Below are 17,632 nucleotides of genomic sequence, written 5' to 3'. Positions count from 1 at the left end.
ATTAAAATATTTCAAGAATCATAAAAAATCTTAAATAATATTTTTCAAAATTTATTGTATTTTATAAAATTATATTATAATTTTTATAATTAAGTGAGATTTTTTATAAAAAGTTATAAATAATTTATTTTAATATAATTGGATTTAGTTGATATTTAAACTAGAGATTAAAACAAATTATTGCAAACAATGTTTCTAAATTTAACAGCAAACTACAAAGGTTAATTAATTTACTGTGATTAGGGAATTTTGCAATGAACAAAAAGACAAATCAACAACTCTCTGCTTCTATTCTAAAAAAAAAAACATGTAATTTCCAAGCAATACTCACAACAACCTACCAAAAGGTCAAGCACGCCCTCTGCTTCTTCTCTCTGCTAACAAATTTGTTATTTTCTTCTCTTCTTTTTCTTCTTTTTCTCTGTGTCTTTTACCAGCAACCAATAATTTATAACCTTATTATATAAATTTCTTCCTCTTCTTATCTTCTTATAGGTGGAAGACTCAAGTCTCTCCATTTTCTCTTTCTTCCCCTAAATTCTATGAGATTTCAGTTTCTACCCACTAATTCTTGATTCCTCCTCTTGTTTCTTGTTCTGGGTTTTTCTCAGTGCAATTCCTTTTTCTGTCTCTCTTTCTTGTCTAAGCTGTACATATTCTTATTCTCAAGGTTGGTTATGTGAGTTATTTGTTTCTTTTGCAATATCAGTGCTGATTCTTTTTTTTTTTTCAGTATGTGTTGATTGAGCTATAACTCGTGGGTTTTTATTTTTATTTTTATTTTTTTGGATTTGGGTTTGTCCAGAATTAGCTCATACTTATGTCTCCAGCTGCAATTGAGAGAACAATGCTGGAATCCGCATGTTCAAAGTCCAGTGCAGAGAGTCGTCGTTGTTTTGCAAATCTTAGAGGGGTTCAATGGCGTATAGATCTTGGGATTCTGCCTTCTCCCTCTTCTTCTACGAATGACGATCTTCGCAGAGTCACTGCCGATTCTCGTAGGAGGTAACTTTCCTTTCCTTTTTTTTTTGGGAAACTTTCCTTTATTTAGCTTTCATCAGTGTTGTTATTATTATGTTTTCTTTTCTGGGTAAAAAAAGAAAGAAAAAAAAAAAACTAAAGTTTGTCAATTATGGGTGTTAGATTCTTGAATTTTCTAGTTAATTAGAGCAGAATTTCATTCTTATTCTTTTAGTTGGTAATTTTTCTTAGGAGTAGTCGATTTTTGTGTTCATTATTATTATTTTTTTGTTTAAAATATTTTTGTATGATTTCGTAACTGATTTTTTGATAATCATTTTCCAGGGCTTAATGCATAGTATCAGATGAAGACTTTGATTATAATCAGATAAGGTTCCTAGGGCAGGAAATACTTTTTTTTTAATTAATTAATTAATTTATTTATTGGGAGGGGGTGGGGTTGTTCGAGCATTTGCCAATGAAGTGTGTGAGTGTGTGCGCCTCCGGGTACATATTTAGGGCATTTACTAATCAAATTTAAGGTATCTTTAGGGTTGGCGCCTTTGGATCTCCATCAAGTAAGACTCTTGGTGGTACTGGTAGCTTATTTTGACCATCGTGTTTTTATAAAAGTTTCATCAACGCTTAGACTTATCTGAGTTTTGATTTGTTTTTGAATTCCCAATTAAATGGAGATTTAAATATTTTGAGATATGATTGTTTCGAAAACTGAGCTTTAACTGTTGAAGTGTTGATTTGTGGCATTGAATATTTTGACGATGCTGTTTAATTGGGATCAGATTATAAATTAATGGGAAAACTGAAATCTAGGTCCTGTGTTTTGCAAATTTTTATTTTTGTACCTCAAATGAATAATATAATGATTTTGAATATGCAAAACATGATAAAATTGTTTTCTTAATGTGCAATTCATCTCTTGTTTTGTCAGATATGCTTCTTTAAGACGGTGTATGCTGGTTGATCCACATTTGCCAAAGGATGGAAGTAATTCTGCTGACCTTGCTATAGACAACCCATTATCACAAAACCCAGGTAAAACTTCTTTTTATTTGTGCAAGGCATAATATTTAAATACATTTACAGTATACCTGCTGTGGAAACCGGTGGTATGCTGTTCTTGCATTATTGGCCTATGCTCTTTCCAGTACTTTTGGTCATGCTAGTTTTTGATTGTTGGCTGCATTAGCTACGCCAATTGCCAATATCATCTGCATGTTTTAAAGTTTTAATCTAGTTCCTTCTAGTTGTGCTATCTCTGAAGTGAATGGTGCAATCAATACTTTATGTTGACTATTTTGCCATCTTATTTGCAGATAGTACCTGGGGACGCTTCTTTCGGAATGCAGAACTAGAAAAAACAGTTGACACGGATTTATCACGTTTATATCCAGAACATGGGAACTATTTCCAGTCTCCTGGATGTCAGGGAATGTTAAGAAGAATTTTGTTATTGTGGTGCCTTAGACATCCTGAGTATGGTTATAGACAAGGTGAATTGCATTGCTAATGTGAAATCAATCCATATTACTTTTTCTGTAATTGTACCTGTAAATTGATTAGTAAAAAGAATTGAATGACAATTGGCACAGAAATGAGTAAAGCAGCAATTAGTCCACTTTCCTTTTGTGAGTGACTCAAAGGGTCTAATTCACCAGGATTTTCTGCATTAAATTAATATTCATTGATTGATCTCTAAAATTGTTTTTCGATTTTTGATTTTGGAAGATATCATATTGTAGCTGTTGGAGGGGGAATTTAATATTTCCATTTTCTTTCTGGTTTCCTTATTAGGAATGCATGAACTTTTGGCTCCCTTATTATATGTTCTACACGTTGATGTGGAGCTACTCTCTAAAGTGCGGAAGCAGTATGAAGACCATTTTACGGACAAATTTGATGGTTTATCATTTCAAGATAATGATCTCATGTACAACTTTGATTTCAAAAAGTATTTAGATTCCATGGAAGATGAGATTGGTTCTCATGGTAATGCCGCCAAAGTTGGGAGTCTTGATGAGCTTGATCCTGAGATACAAACCATTGTATTGCTAAGTGATGCTTATGGAGCTGAAGGTGAATTGGGAATTGTTTTGTCTGAGAAATTTATGGAACATGATGCTTATTGTATGTTTGATTCTTTGATGAATGGGGCTTATGGTGCAGTTGCCATGGCACAATTTTTCTCTCCATCCCCTGCAGGAGGGTCACATTCTGGGTTACCTCCTGTTATTGAAGCTTCTGCTGCATTGTACCATTTGCTGTCTGTTGTTGATTCATCTTTATACAGCCACCTTATTGAGCTTGGTGTTGAGCCACAGTACTTTGCACTTCGCTGGTTGCGGGTTTTATTTGGACGAGAATTTTCACTTGAAAACCTCTTATTAATATGGGATGAAATATTTGCAGCAGATAAAAATAAATTAGAGAAAGGTGCAGAAGATGATGTGGTTTCCACTTTTGGTGTTTTTAGTTCACCACAGGGAGCATTGATCTCGGCTTTTGCAGTTTCTATGATACTTTATTTGAGATCTTTACTGCTTGCAACTGAAAATGCTACTACCTGTCTCCAGAGGCTATTGAATTTTCCAGAGAATATAGATCTGAGAAAACTTGTAGATAAGGCAAAATCTTTACAGGCTCTTGCATTGGGGCCTAGTACCTCTTTCTTCTCTCCTCGTTTTGGTGAGGCTTATAACCATAATAAGTCAATGGCGGTGAGAAGTCATACTCTTTCATGTGATTCTGTTTCTCCAAAAACTCCTCTAAACATGGTGCCTGAAAGCTATTGGGAAGAAAAGTGGAGAGTTTTGCACAAAGCAGAAGAACTCAAGGATGGTAGTTCAGGGAAGCAAAATCCAACCTCAAAAAAAGGATGGACAGAAAAAGTAAGATTGACTCTATCTAGAACAGCATCTGACCCATCTCCAGCAAAAGTTGGTCGTGGCAAGGACCATAAGCCATATGTTAGGCGCCATTTGCTTGAAGATTTATCTCGTGAACTTGGCTTCGATGAAGATTCTGAGAAAGCAGGCTGTGATGGAGTTTCCGGTCAGAAGGACCATATCTGTGCAGCAGTTGGGGTGGAGGATCGGGATTGTCTAAATAAGTACTTCACTTGTGCAGCTGAGGAGAGATGTCCGAGTGGAAATGCTGGCAGTGAGGAAAACTCATCTGTATTCTCAGACCCCTCTAGTCCTCTCAGTGGTGCCAACAATCATGAAAATGACTCAGAGAAAAGTAGTGTTGCATCGAATTTGTCAGTTGATGAAACAGATGATCATCCTGAGGTTATCCAAGAAGATGCAACACTTCCTGTTTCCCATCTCCCCAATGACGCCACTCTAATTTCTGGGAGCAACAATGAAACAACTGAAAAGTCTGTGACAGCTCCGAAGGAGCGGAAGCTTCTTTCTGGTAAATTCCAATGGTTTTGGAAGTTTGGACGGAGTAATGTTGACGAGGAGACATGTGAAAAAGGAAGTGGGGCAATTGATGTTACAAAATCTGCCAATGATGCTGGTACTCAGAGCAGTGCAATATGCTCTTCCGTTGATGGATCTTGCAATTCTTACAGTAGTACAAAAGGAGATGTTGTGGACCAGAATATGATGGGTACTTTGAGGAATCTTGGCCACTCTATGCTAGAACATATTCAGGTGACATTGATTTTTGTTACTTTCAAAGTTTTTTCCTTATACGTTTCAATCATAGGTGCTTCTTTAAGAGGATACTTCGAGGGTGAAATTCATTAAAATATGAAAATAAACTGACATGGGATATATTTCGGAACATTAGACAGCAGACTCACAGAATGCTTCTTTGTACAAGCCTTAATATATTTAATCTGTTTGTTTCATGAGTGTAATAGTTGTTCATGGTAACACAATGAAAATTGTTGGGGAACTAATGGGGCTAGTTTGCTTGTTTTTATTTTTTATTCTTATTCATCATAGAACTCCGACTATGTGAGCTTAGCAAAGCCTAGCCGGTGCCATGCCCAGATGAGGAGGGTTGCGATGGGTTGACGGCCAGCATAAAATTCAGTCATCTCTGATTATATGAATGGCTGATCCTCGTAGATATTCCTTTAACTATATTCAAAGTAATAATGGTGCATACGTATAAATTTTATTCATGGCATTAGCTACGCTGACACATTGTTGATCATATGTGTTGCAGGTTATAGAGTTAGTTTTCCAGCAAGACAGGGGTCAGGTAGGGTCATTGGAAAATTTCTCTAAAAACGTTATAGTTGGCAAAGGACAAGTTACAGCCATGACAGCTCTTAAGGAGCTTCGAAAAATCAGCAATCTTCTATCTGAAATGTGACTTGAGCTTTTAGCTACATATGTATATACTTTTTATAATTACTATTCTTTTAGTGTACAATAAAGCTAGTTTCTGGCTTCTCTTATATTGTTCCGGGAAATCCAAATTTTTGCAAGAGATGGTCACATGTCTGGAGACAATTCTACTTTCATAAAGCGAGTTTATGTCTGGAGACAATTCTACTTTCATAAAGCGAGTTTTTGACTCGGATTGAGACTTGAACTTTAGTATGGCTGAGTTGAAGCTGAATGACTTGAACTGTGTTGTGCCTAGAAAAGAGAAGAAAGAAGAAGAAGAAGAAGAAGAAGAAGACAGGGGGGTAACCCTTGACCTAAGAAGCTGAAGTCCATCAAACGAGATCCAAAAATTCCGAAAAAATTTTCAGAAAATTCAGAAAAATTTGTAGACTCCAAATATATTTTTAATTTTGCCACGTAATCTTTAAATTAATTTTTTAAAAATCATCAAAGTTTATATTTTTGAAAAATCGAACCTGATTTTTAAAATTTAAAAAATCTCAAATAATTTCTTAAAATTTAAATAAAATTAAAATATCAATATTACTCATAAAATACTAAAATTTAAAATTTTTGGGGTGTTACATTCTTCCCCCCTTATAGAAAATTCGTCCTCGAATTTTACACAAAGCAGAATAAAGTACATGATTATACATTGAACATATAAGGGTACTTGCTACGCATGTTCCGTTCTGACTCCCAGGTACACTCTTCCACTGACTGGCTCCTCCACAAAACCTTAACCATAGGGATCTGTTTTGATCTTAGCTGTCTCGCTTGGTAGTCCACTATGGCTACAGGTTACTCCTCAAATGTCAAGTTCTCTTTTAGCTCTATTACATCTGGTTGTAGTATATGAGAAGGGTTTGGAATGTATTTCCTGAGCATGGAGATGTGAAACACAGGATGAACGTGAGAAAGGTTGGGTGGTAGCTCCAACCGGTAGGCAACTGCTCCAACTCTATCAGTAATCTCAAAAGGTCCGATATACCGAGGTGCCAACTTGCCCTTCTTTCCAAATCTCATGACTCTCTTCATTGGAGAAACCTTCAGGAATACATAGTCGCCTATTGCAAAATCCACATCCCTCCGTCTGGGGTCTGCATAACTCTTCTGCCTACTGAAAGCTGTTTTTAATCGTTCCCTGATTAAAGGAACTACCTCTGAAGTGTACTGCACTAGGTCTACATCATGCACCTTCGCTTCTCCCATTTTCGTCCAACACAGAGGAGACCTACACTTTCTTCCATATAGTGCCTCATAGGGTGCCATCCCTATGCTGGAATGATAACTGTTATTATAGGCAAACTCCACCAAAGCTAGCTGATCATCCCATTGACTTCCAAAATCCAAAACACTCATGCGAAGCATGTCTTCCAGTGTTTGGATTGTCCTTTCGGACTGTCCGTCTGTCTGAGGGTGGAAGGCCGTACTGAAGTTCAACTGTGTGCCAAGTGCCTCCTGTAACTTTCTCAAAAACCGAGAAGTGAATTGGGGCCCTCTGTCAGATATTATGGAAGTAGGAACTCCATGCAATCTGACTATTTCTCGAATGTAAAGCCGGGCGTACTGTGCCACAGAATATGTAGTTTTCACAGGCAAGAAGTGAGCTGATTTGGTTAGGCGGTCTACAATTACCCATATCGAATCATATCCTCGCGTGGTACGAGGCAACCCAGCCACAAAATCCATAGTAATCATTTCCCACTTCCATTATGGGATAGGGAGCTCTTGCAGCTTCCCTGACGGTCTCTGATGTTCAAACTTCACCTTCTGACAAGTCAATCACTTGGACACGAAGTCTGCTATGTCTCTCTTCATGCCATTCCACCAATAGCTATCCTTCACATCATGGTACATCTTGGTGGAGCCTGGGTGGACATTGTACAGTGTATAGTGTGCCTCTCGCATGATTTCATTTCTGAGATTGTCCACATCGGGCACACATATCCTAGAACCTTGCACTAGGGCGCCATCATTGGCAAATCCAAACTCACCACCTTCACCTTGCTGTACTCTTTCTATGATCTTCATTAATTGTTGGTCTCTGTGCTGGGAAACTCTAACTCTGTCTCGCAAGTCTGGCCTCACTGAAAAATGAGCCAATAATACCCCCTCATCTGAAAGATCTAGGATTAAACCTTGATCCAACAACTCATGTACTTCTTGGATCAATGGTCTTTTCTCTGCTGAAATGTGCGCCAAACTGCCAGAAGATTTTCTGCTCAAAGCATCTGCTACTACATTGGCCTTCCCAGGGTGGTACTGGATGGTGCAATCATAGTCTTTGAGAAGCTCCATCCATCTCCTCTGTCTCAAGTTTAAGTCCCTCTGTTGGAAGATGTACTTCAAACTCTTGTGGTCGGTGTATATCTCGCACACTTCACCATACAGGTAGTGTCTCCAGATTTTTAGTGCAAAAACTACAGCCGCCATTTTCAAATCATGGGTGGGGTAGTTTTGCTCATGCCTCTTCAGCTGTCTTGAAGCATAAGCCACTACTTTTCCATTCTGCATCAAAACACACCCTAGGCCAACTCTGGAGGCGTTACAGTACACGGTGTATCCTTCACCACTCATAGGTAGTGTCAACACAGGGGCGGTGGTTAGACACTCCTTAAGCTTCTGGAAACTCTCCTCACAGTCATCTGTCCAAATGAATAGAACATTCTTCTGAGTTAACTTAGTTAAGGGAGCTGCTATCTTGGAAAAATCCTGCACAAAACACCTATAGTAGCTTGCTAGACCTAAAACTTCGCACCTCGGATCGTTGTAGGCCTAAGCCAATCGATTCTGACTTCAATTTTCTTGGGATCTACTTGAATGCCTTCACTAGAAACCACGTGTCCCAAGAATGAGATGCTTTCTAGCTAAAATTCACATTTGGAAAATTTGGCATATAGCTGGTGCTCCCTCAAAGTCTGCAACACCATTCTCAAGTGCCACACGTGTTCCTCCTCGATCCAAGAGTATACCAAAATGTCATCTATGAATATGATGACAAAACGGTCCAAAAATGGCTTGAACACCCTGTTCATCAAGTTCATGGAGGCTGCTAGTGCATTAGTGAGTCCAAAAGACATCACCAAGAACTCATAATGACCATATCTTGTCCTGAATGCCGTTTTGGACACGTCCTCATTCCTGATTCTCAACTGATGGTAGCCTGATCGCAGGTCTATCTTGGAAAAGAATCTAGCCCCTTGAAGCTGATCAAACAAATCGTCGATCCGAGGAAGTGGATACTTGTTCTTCACAGTCACCTTGTTCAGCTGTCTGTAGTCGATACACAACCTCAATGACCCATCCTTCTTTCTCACAAATAAAACAGGAGCACCCCAGGGTGAAGTGCTCGGACGTATAAAACCCTTGTCCAAAAGCTCCTGTAGTTGCTCCTTTAGCTCTTTCAATTCTGTTGGCGCCATCCTGTAAGGCGGCATTGATATGGGGTTTGTACCCGGCACAATATCAATGCAGAACTCTATTTCCCTTTCCGGTGGCAACCCTAGAAGCTCCTCAGGGAAGACATCCATGAATTCTCTAACAACAGGAACATTTTCCATATTGACACCCTCTACAGATGTATCTCTTACCAATGCTAAATACCCTTGACATCCGCGCCTCAACATTTTTCTAGCACTAATTACTGACACTAAATTATATGGAGCCACGCTCCTGTCACCATCAAAACTAAACTCTTCCACACCAGGTATGTGAAAATACACCTTTTTGTTCCTGCAGTCTAAAGTGGCATAATGAGTTGCCAACCAATCCATCCCCAAGATTACATCGAAATCCATCACTGGTAGAGGAACCAAGTCTACTGGGAGGATCTTTCCATCTACTACTACTAGGCTACCCGGAAAAACCATGTCTACATCTATATTGTCACTAAGTGGGGTAGCTACAGACAAAGGGTATTCTAAAGTGGTAGGGTTTCTACCCAATCTCATGGCAAACACAGGGGAGACAAATGAGTTCGTAGCACCCGGATCTATCAAAACACGAGCCTCATAGGAATAGACTGGAAGAATACCTGCCACAACTGCATTGGAAGCCTGAGCATCCTGGTGGGTCAGGGTGAAAACTCGAGCTTGACCCCTACCCTGAGTGGTAGAACCCTGATACTGACTTCTACCTCCTGATCTGCCTCCAAATCCACGTCCCCCTTGTCCTCGGCCCTATTGGCCATCGAATCGATCGCCGCCATGCCGAAGCACCCGGATACAACTGACGAGGAACATTTGCAACAGAACCATGTGACCCCATCTGTGGCTCACTGAACACGGATCATTCCCTAGCAAAGTGACTGTTGGCTACACCAAGCATACTCCTGAACCCATCATACAAGGTCCTCAATGTCCTCTTCCACACTGTGCACAAGGTGCCAAGGAGGATCTGAACTCAACTGCACCCGAATCGCTATACTCGAATCGTGACTACCGCTGGATCCGTATCTCCGGTTCAACCCTCGTGGTTTGTGTCTAAAACCACTCTTCTTGTTCCTACTTCTTCCTCTGTAATTACTCTGGCCACCACTATCCGGAGTACCCATGTGGGGAACACCTGAAGAACCCTCTGCTTTGCTTTTCTTTGCTCTTCCGCTGTCATCCACAGCATAGCTACGCTGACACATTGTTGATCATATGTGTTGCAGGTTATAGAGTTAGTTTTCCAGCAAGACAGGGGTCAGGTAGGGTCATTGGAAAATTTCTCTAAAAACGTTATAGTTGGCAAAGGACAAGTTACAGCCATGACAGCTCTTAAGGAGCTTCGAAAAATCAGCAATCTTCTATCTGAAATGTGACTTGAGCTTTTAGCTACATATGTATATACTTTTTGTAATTACTATTCTTTTAGTGTACAATAAAGCTAGTTTCTGGCTTCTCTTCTATTGTTTCAGGAAATCCAAATTTTTGCAAGAGATGGTCACGTCTGGAGACAATTCTACTATCATAAAGCGAGTTTTTGACTCGGATTGAGACTTGAACTTTGGTATGGCTGAGTTGAAGATGAATGACTTTGAACTTTGTTGTGCCAAGAAAAGAGGAGAAGAAAGAAGAAGAAGAAGAAGAAGAAGAAGACAAGGGGGTAACCCTTGACCTGAGAAGCTGAAGTCCATCAAATGTGACTATTTGAAGAAATTGTTTTTTCTTCGTGTTCTTGATGATGCTCTAACCAAGCCGTTGCATGCCTAGAGAGATATAGAGATGGAGGGTCAGTTTAGTATTGTTGTCGTAATTGTTATTGAGTTTAAAAAATAATTTAAAATTAAATTTGATAAATTTTTATTATAAAATATTAAAATAATAAAATGTCTCAATTCAAAATTTTGTATTGCGATGGGTGTATAATTTAAGTATTTTTAAATCATATAAACATATAACTTGAATAAATATAGTCACTTACTAATAAAAAAAAAGCTAAAATTCAAATAAACAAAACACTGAATAAATAACATAAATATTCCATAAGTAAAGTGCAGAGTCTTTACAGATTTCAAATAAAAACTTAAATTGTACAATAAATTAAACTAATTATTAGCACGAGGAAACATGAATTTGGGCATCTTCAGAAAATGGACTGAATATTTGAATTAGCTGCAGATTTCTATACTGATATGAAATAGATAATAGATAGAAAAAACGTTGTTTGAGCTAATGTTCAGTGAATGATAAGGAACAAACAGACGCTTGATTAATTTCATAATAAATTTTCTATTCAATAAAATCGTGCTCATACTATCAAAATCATTAATAAAATAATTTCATAAAACATATATATAAAAAAAATTCATTCAATAAGATTTTATGGTACGCCACACTAGGGTGATGATACCCTATATCACCAAAGGTTAGATGGTAACCAGATATTAGATACATTCCTCTTCCTCCTTCACAGATATCAATGCATATGATATTAATGTAAACCACAAATTGCAATGATGCATGACTCAATAATACAACCTAATACCGTGATAGTGCACACGGTGGGGCCAGATAACAAATACAGATACTGGGTATAGGTACCAATTCAAAATTAAAAATTAATTTGTACAAATCAATCAAAATCAATTAAAAAAATTCAGATAGTAAATAATAACTAATAGTGTAATTCTAACAGTTTATTTCAATAATTTCAGAGAGTCAATAAGATCAAATAAATCTTAAATAAATTCAGTATAACACATCGGTAAGTTTTTATAGTCAATATCAATCAATATAAAGATATTAAAGGTCTGTTTTCAAAATTTTAATGGCTCTAATACAGAAATAATTAATAAAATTAATTATTTAATTAAAATCAAAATAAAATTCAATAATAAAATAAAATTCTAAAAAATTATATGTAAAATAATTATTAAAATATTAATTTAAAATTTTATTTAATAATAAATTTAATATTAAAAAATTTTAAAAAAAATTAAAATGATACTATATACTATAATTATCATTATCATTCACCCGAAAGATTTCAGAGCAATGCTAAGTCCAAGCACAAAAATTGATTTGACTCAAATTATAAAAACATTAACAGTTCCTACACAATGATATAAAATACGATTATCTTAACGATTCCTCAAAATAATTAAAATGAAAATAAATGATAGTGTAATGTAATAAAAATTTAATATGTTACCACATATATAATTATATGTATATACTGTGGAAAAATACTGTTAAAAAGAAAATGTATTTGGAAAAAAAAATAAAAGAAAAATTAAAACACTTTGAAGAGGTGGACGACATGAATACCAGATTTTCAATATATATATATATATATATATAGTCTATCAGTATTAATTATATTACAAAACATCTAAAGCATTAAAAAAAATGAGATTGTCAGTCCCATCTGAAAAGTTGCTGAAAGTTTTTTTTTCTTTTTTTAAATATGTGAGAGATGACAGGCAATAGAAAAAAAGTGGTCAAATTTCGAGCCCCAAATGGGTTAAGGGACAATAGTGTACAGTAAATTGCTTGAAATTTTCATAAAAAAATAAATAAAATACTAATAAGAATTTAATATAATATTTTTAATTGATAGAAGATGATTTGAAAGAGTGGAAAAGATATGTTGTTTCAATTTCCCAAGTTCCGCAGCAGACCAAAAGTGAGGCAAAAAAAAAAAAAAAAAAAAAAAAAAAAAAATATATATATATATATATATATATATAATTCTATCACCAAAATTATTAATTGCTGGACAATACCCATCATGCCAAAATACTTAAATCTGTGAAAAAATTACTTACCTACATTAGGAGACAAGGAAAGTTAACGGTGGAGAAAAACAATAACTATTTAATCAATGGTTATCTGTATGAGATTTCCATGAATTAGGAAAAAAAGAGTTAGATAAAACAAAAATGACTTGAGGAATAAATAAAAGAATAGAAAAACTAACCCCGTCTAATGTATAATGATACAATTTTGAGGTCATTCAAAGACAGAGAGAGAAAAAAAATGAAAAAGGGATTTATACTGAATTATTTTTTTTATTGGTGTTTTAATGGTATAAAAACTCTAAAGGGTGAAAGAGATAAGAGATATTTTAGAGATATTATAAGATTAACAAATATTTAAAATTTTAATTCCAATTTTTTTATAATTTAAATTAATAATTTTATAAAATCATATATATATAAATATATATAAACGAGTTATCACATACTTTCTCCCTTAAATAAATTCGGTTCTCAAATTTTAAATAGATAGAATTCTAACATGAAGAATCAAATAAATGAGGATATTTAGCTTGTATTTCAGATTCTGTCTCCCATGTGGCCTCACTAGTTGAGTGATTATGCCACAAGACTTTGACCAAAGCAAGAAAAGTATCTAATATCTGGTAGCACGCTTATCATTTGGCCTTTAGTGATGTAAGGTATCATCAACCTGGTGTACTGTACCATTAAATCTTATTGAATGAATTTCTTTTATATATATGTTTTATGAAATTATTTTATTAATGATTTTAATAGCATAAGCATGATTTTATTGAATAGAAAATTTATTATGAAATTAATCAAGCGTCTGTCTGTTTCTGTTCCGTTGTGTGCTGTAATTATCATTCACTGAGCATTAGCTCAAACAACGTTTTCTCTGTCTGTTATTTGTTTCAGATCAGTAGAATTCTACAGCTGATTCAAATATTTAGTCCATTTTCTGAAGAGAGACAATATTTGATTTGATTTGTTTTGTTCTCATGGTATGCGCAAATTCATGTTTCCTCGGGCTAATAATTAGTTTAGTTTATTAAACAGTTTAAGTTTTTATTTGAAATTTGTAGAGACTCCGCAGTTTACTTATGAAATATTTATGTTGTTTATTCAGTGTTTTGTTTATTTGGATTTTATCTATTTTTTTGGGGTTAGTAAATGACAATATATTTATTCAAGATACTCTGATAAGGCTTGCATGATTTAAGAATATTTAAATTATGCGCCAGTCGCGACACAAAATTTTGAGTCATGACAAAGTTGGTATCAGAGCCCGGTTTATGTCTAGTAAACTTGCGGAGCATAGGATCCTTAACGTCTTTTCAGTTTATTATTGCTTTAGATATCTGTGTCCTTTGTACTTTTTCACCTATCTTAATTTAGCTCACATTTTCAGATCTAATGCTTGTTTATTAAAATGAATAGGTGCCTGGCTCTGTTAAATGTAAGAGGAGAGCTAGGGCCAAAGGTCTTAATGGTGCAAACCTTGATCCAACAGGGGAGGTACCACCTCAAACTATCAATCAAACATCTGAACAGATGCTTATGGCTGAAATTGGGGTACAAACATTCCAATTAGCTACTGCAGCTCAAGCACTTAGAGCTGATCAGGTTACTATAATAGATATGGCAGTGGGATTGCATGCAGTGAATCGTGCTGTTAATACTATAACTGAGTATTTTACAACTCAATAACAGCAACCAGTCGTTAGCCCTATTTCAGCACCAGCTCAGGATAGGGCTCGATTTGTTGACTCTACAGACTTTCTCAAGCTAAAACCAAAGGAGTTCATTGGAGAGGATGCATTAGTTGATCCTTTAGATTTTCTAGATGACATGGAGAAGTGTTATGACACTATGGGTTGCAGTAGTGCTAGGATGGTGTTGTTGGCAAGAAATCAGCTTAAGGGAGTTGCTCGTGAGTGGTATCTCTCTAAGAAGAATGGGAGACTCGAAGGTTCTATCCTCTGGCCTGAGTTTCACTTTCTCTTCTTAGAGCGATTTCTCCCTCCTAGTGTTCAAGAGGCTAAGGCTTTGGAGTTTGAAACCTTGAAGTAAGGCAACATGACAGTTACAGAGTATGAGATGAAGTTTACCAAATTATTCCTCTTCAGTAAACACTTGATTCCAAATGAAGAGATGAAGGCTCGCAGGTTTGAAAGGGGCTTATGAGACAGGCTAATTGATCGTGTAGCTCCTTTACGACTACCTAAATGTGAGGAGGTGGTTGATCAGGCTAGACAGATGGAGATGTATGATGATGAACATTGGGCTCATGAGCAGCGCAAGCGGGTTAAGAAAGATGGTCAGGGTAATCAGTTTAACAGAGGACAGAGTCATCAGGGTTCTTATCAGGGTAATAAGTAGGGTTCTCAGTCAACAGTTGACAATAGGGCACATCAATCTGGAGTTAGTTAGGGACGTGAGTAGATGACTCATGCAGGGAATGCTCGGTATAGTCAAATTAGCACTGGGTCTATTTCCACTCCTTGTCAGCATTGTGGTAAGCTACATAAGGACACTTGTTATTGGGTCACTAGAGCATGCTTTGGTTGTGGACAGCTGGGACACTGCAGACAGGACTGTTCTACTAGTGGGACAACTCAGGGTGCTGGTCAGGCAGCACATTTTGTTCCCTCTCAGGTTCAGCCAGTCTCACAGTATAGTGGTGGAATTCAGGGTTCTGATGGTCGTGGTCAGGGTGGTAGAGGATCTACTCAAACTTAGGGACAGACATCTGGTGGTAGAGGTCAAGCCAGGGTTTTTGCTTTTACTCAGCAGGATGCTCAGGCATCTAATGCAGTAGTAACAGGTACACTTTCTATTTGTTCATTTGAAGCTAGAGTACTGTTTGATCCCGATTCTACTCATTCCTTTGTTTTTCCATACTTTTCCATGAGCTTTAGTACACCACCTACTTTGTTAGAGTATCCTTTATCTGTATCAAAACCTATGGAGAATGCAATAGACACTGATATGGTGCATAAGGGATGTATAGTTTACATTGGAGATAGGAAATTAGCTGCAGCTCTTTTTTCTTTGGATATGCTTGAGTTTGATGTGATTTGAGGCATGGATTGGTTAGCCACTTATCACGTTTCATTGGATTGCCATAATAAAGCTGTATTCTTTAAAATTCCTGGGGAGGCAGAATTTTAATTTCAGGGAAATCGCAGTATAGCCTCTAGTAATCTTATCTCAGCAGTGAGTGCTAGACGATTGTTGCAAAAGAGGTGTAAGGGGTATTTGGCTTATGTTAGAGATGTTCAGGCAAAAGTGCTTATTTGGAGAATGTTACAGTGGTTAAGGAGTTCCCTGATGTATTTCCAGAAGATTTATCAAGTTTACCCCCGGAGTGAGAGGTAGAGTTTGGTATAGACTTAGTTCCTAGAACTGAGCCCATATCTATGCCACCTTATAGTATGGCACCTGTAGAACTTAAGGAGTTGAAGGAGTAGTTAGATGACCTACTAGATAAGGGGTTTATTAGTCCTAGTGTTTCTCCATGGGGTGCTCTTGTGTTATTTGTGCGGAAGAAGAATGGGTCTTTGAGAATGTGAATTGATTACAGGCAATTGAATAAGGTGACTGTGCATAATAAGTATCCTCTTCCACGCATAGATGACCTGTTTGACTAACTTCAAGGTGCAAAGTACTTTTCCAAGATTGATCTTCAATATAGGTATCATCAATTGAGGGTCAAGAAAGAAGACATACTCATGACTACCTTTAGGAATAGGTATGGACATTATGAATTTCTTGTAATGCCTTTTGGTCTTACCAATGCTTCAGCCACTTTTATGGATCTCATGAATAGAGTTTTCAAGCCTTTCTTAGATCAATTTATTATAATGTTCATCAATGACATTCTACTGTACTCAAAGAGTAAAGAGAAACATGATCAGTAATTGAGAATTGTCCTTCAGACCTTACGGGAACACAAACTATATGCCAAGTTCTCAAAATGTGAGTTCTGGTTAGATAGTGTGGCTTTCCTTAGCCACACAGTGTCTAAGGATGGGCTGTGTGTTGATAAAAAGAAAGTTGAGGCAGTGCTTCATTGGCCTAGACCAACAACTGTGTCAGAGATTCGCAGTTTCTTAGGTTTAACAGGGTATTATAGACGGTTTGTTTAAGACTTCTCTCGTATTGTAGCACCTTTAACTAAGTTGACACAGAAGAATGTAAAATTTCAATGGTCTGAGGCTTGTGAAAAAAGTTTTTAAGAGCTTAAGACTTGTTTGATTACAGAACAAGTGTTAGCTCTTCCGTCTGGATTAGGGGGTTATGCAGTGTATTGTGATACTTCTAATATTGGTTTAGGATGTGTTTTGATGCAGCATGGACGGGTTGTTGCATATGCTTCTCGTCAGTTGAAAAGGGATGAGCAGAATTATCCAACTCATGATTTGGAAATGGCCGCAGTAATTTTTGCTTTGAAAATCTGGAGGCACTATCTGTATGGTGAGACTTGTGAAATCTTCACTGACCACAAAAGTCTCAAATGTATCTTTGACCAACGTGATCTTTATCTTAGGCAAAGGAGATGGGTAGAATTGCTAAAGGATTATGATTGCACCATACAGTATCACCCTAGAAAAGCTAATGTGGTGACTGATGCTCTAAGCAAGAAGTCTTCTGGTAGTTTAGCCCATATATTTACCAAGAGGAGGCCTCTAATTGGTGAATTACATGAGTTGTTAGATCAGAGAGTAGAGTTTGAAATCGTATTTGGATAATTCTTAGCATATTTTTGAGTTAGGCCTATTTTGATTGATCGAATTAAGGCTGCTCAAAAGAGGGATTCTCAGTTATGTAAGATTATAAATAGTATTCATCAAGGCCAAGCTCAAGGGTTCATGTTAGATGATGATGGATTTCTTCGTTATGGCACTAGACTTTGTGTCCCTAGTGTTGATGAGTTGAGAAGAGAAATTATGGAGGAAGCACACTATTTTGCTTACACAGTACAGCCAGGTTCAACTAAGATGTACCGTGATTTAAGGGAGGATTATTGGTGGGGTGGCATAAAGAGGGATGTTGCAGACTTTGTTGCTAAATGTTTGACTTGTCAACAAGTTAA

The 17,632-nt window shown here is 36.7% G+C and overlaps 2 protein-coding genes across 3 annotated transcripts; both read left to right on the top strand.

Moving 5' to 3' along the window:
• Positions 1-326: 326 nt before the first annotated feature.
• On the top strand, positions 327-5,395 carry LOC110636071 (uncharacterized). Of its 2 annotated transcripts, none has more exons than XM_058131955.1 (6): positions 327-670; positions 806-1,005; positions 1,910-2,013; positions 2,295-2,471; positions 2,773-4,637; positions 5,161-5,395. In XM_058131955.1, exons 2-6 carry the CDS (start codon positions 821-823, stop codon positions 5,308-5,310), a joined length of 2,481 nt encoding a protein of 826 aa, XP_057987938.1. In that variant the 5' UTR covers positions 327-670; positions 806-820; the 3' UTR covers positions 5,311-5,395. The 2 variants fall into 2 exon arrangements, with proteins under 2 accessions (XP_057987938.1, XP_057987937.1); XM_058131954.1 differs by having other exon boundaries at positions 327-679.
• Positions 5,396-14,406: 9,011 nt separating this feature from the next.
• Positions 14,407-15,276, top strand: LOC131172119 (uncharacterized). Its single transcript, XM_058133071.1, has 3 exons — positions 14,407-14,506; positions 14,744-14,905; positions 14,993-15,276. Exons 1-3 carry the CDS (start codon positions 14,407-14,409, stop codon positions 15,274-15,276), a joined length of 546 nt encoding a protein of 181 aa, XP_057989054.1.
• Positions 15,277-17,632: the final 2,356 nt, after the last annotated feature.

Source organism: Hevea brasiliensis, chromosome 13 (assembly GCF_030052815.1).
Source record: "Hevea brasiliensis isolate MT/VB/25A 57/8 chromosome 13, ASM3005281v1, whole genome shotgun sequence".
NCBI classification, from domain to species: domain Eukaryota; kingdom Viridiplantae; phylum Streptophyta; class Magnoliopsida; order Malpighiales; family Euphorbiaceae; genus Hevea; species Hevea brasiliensis.
This window is presented reverse-complemented; position numbering and strand designations above follow the sequence as displayed.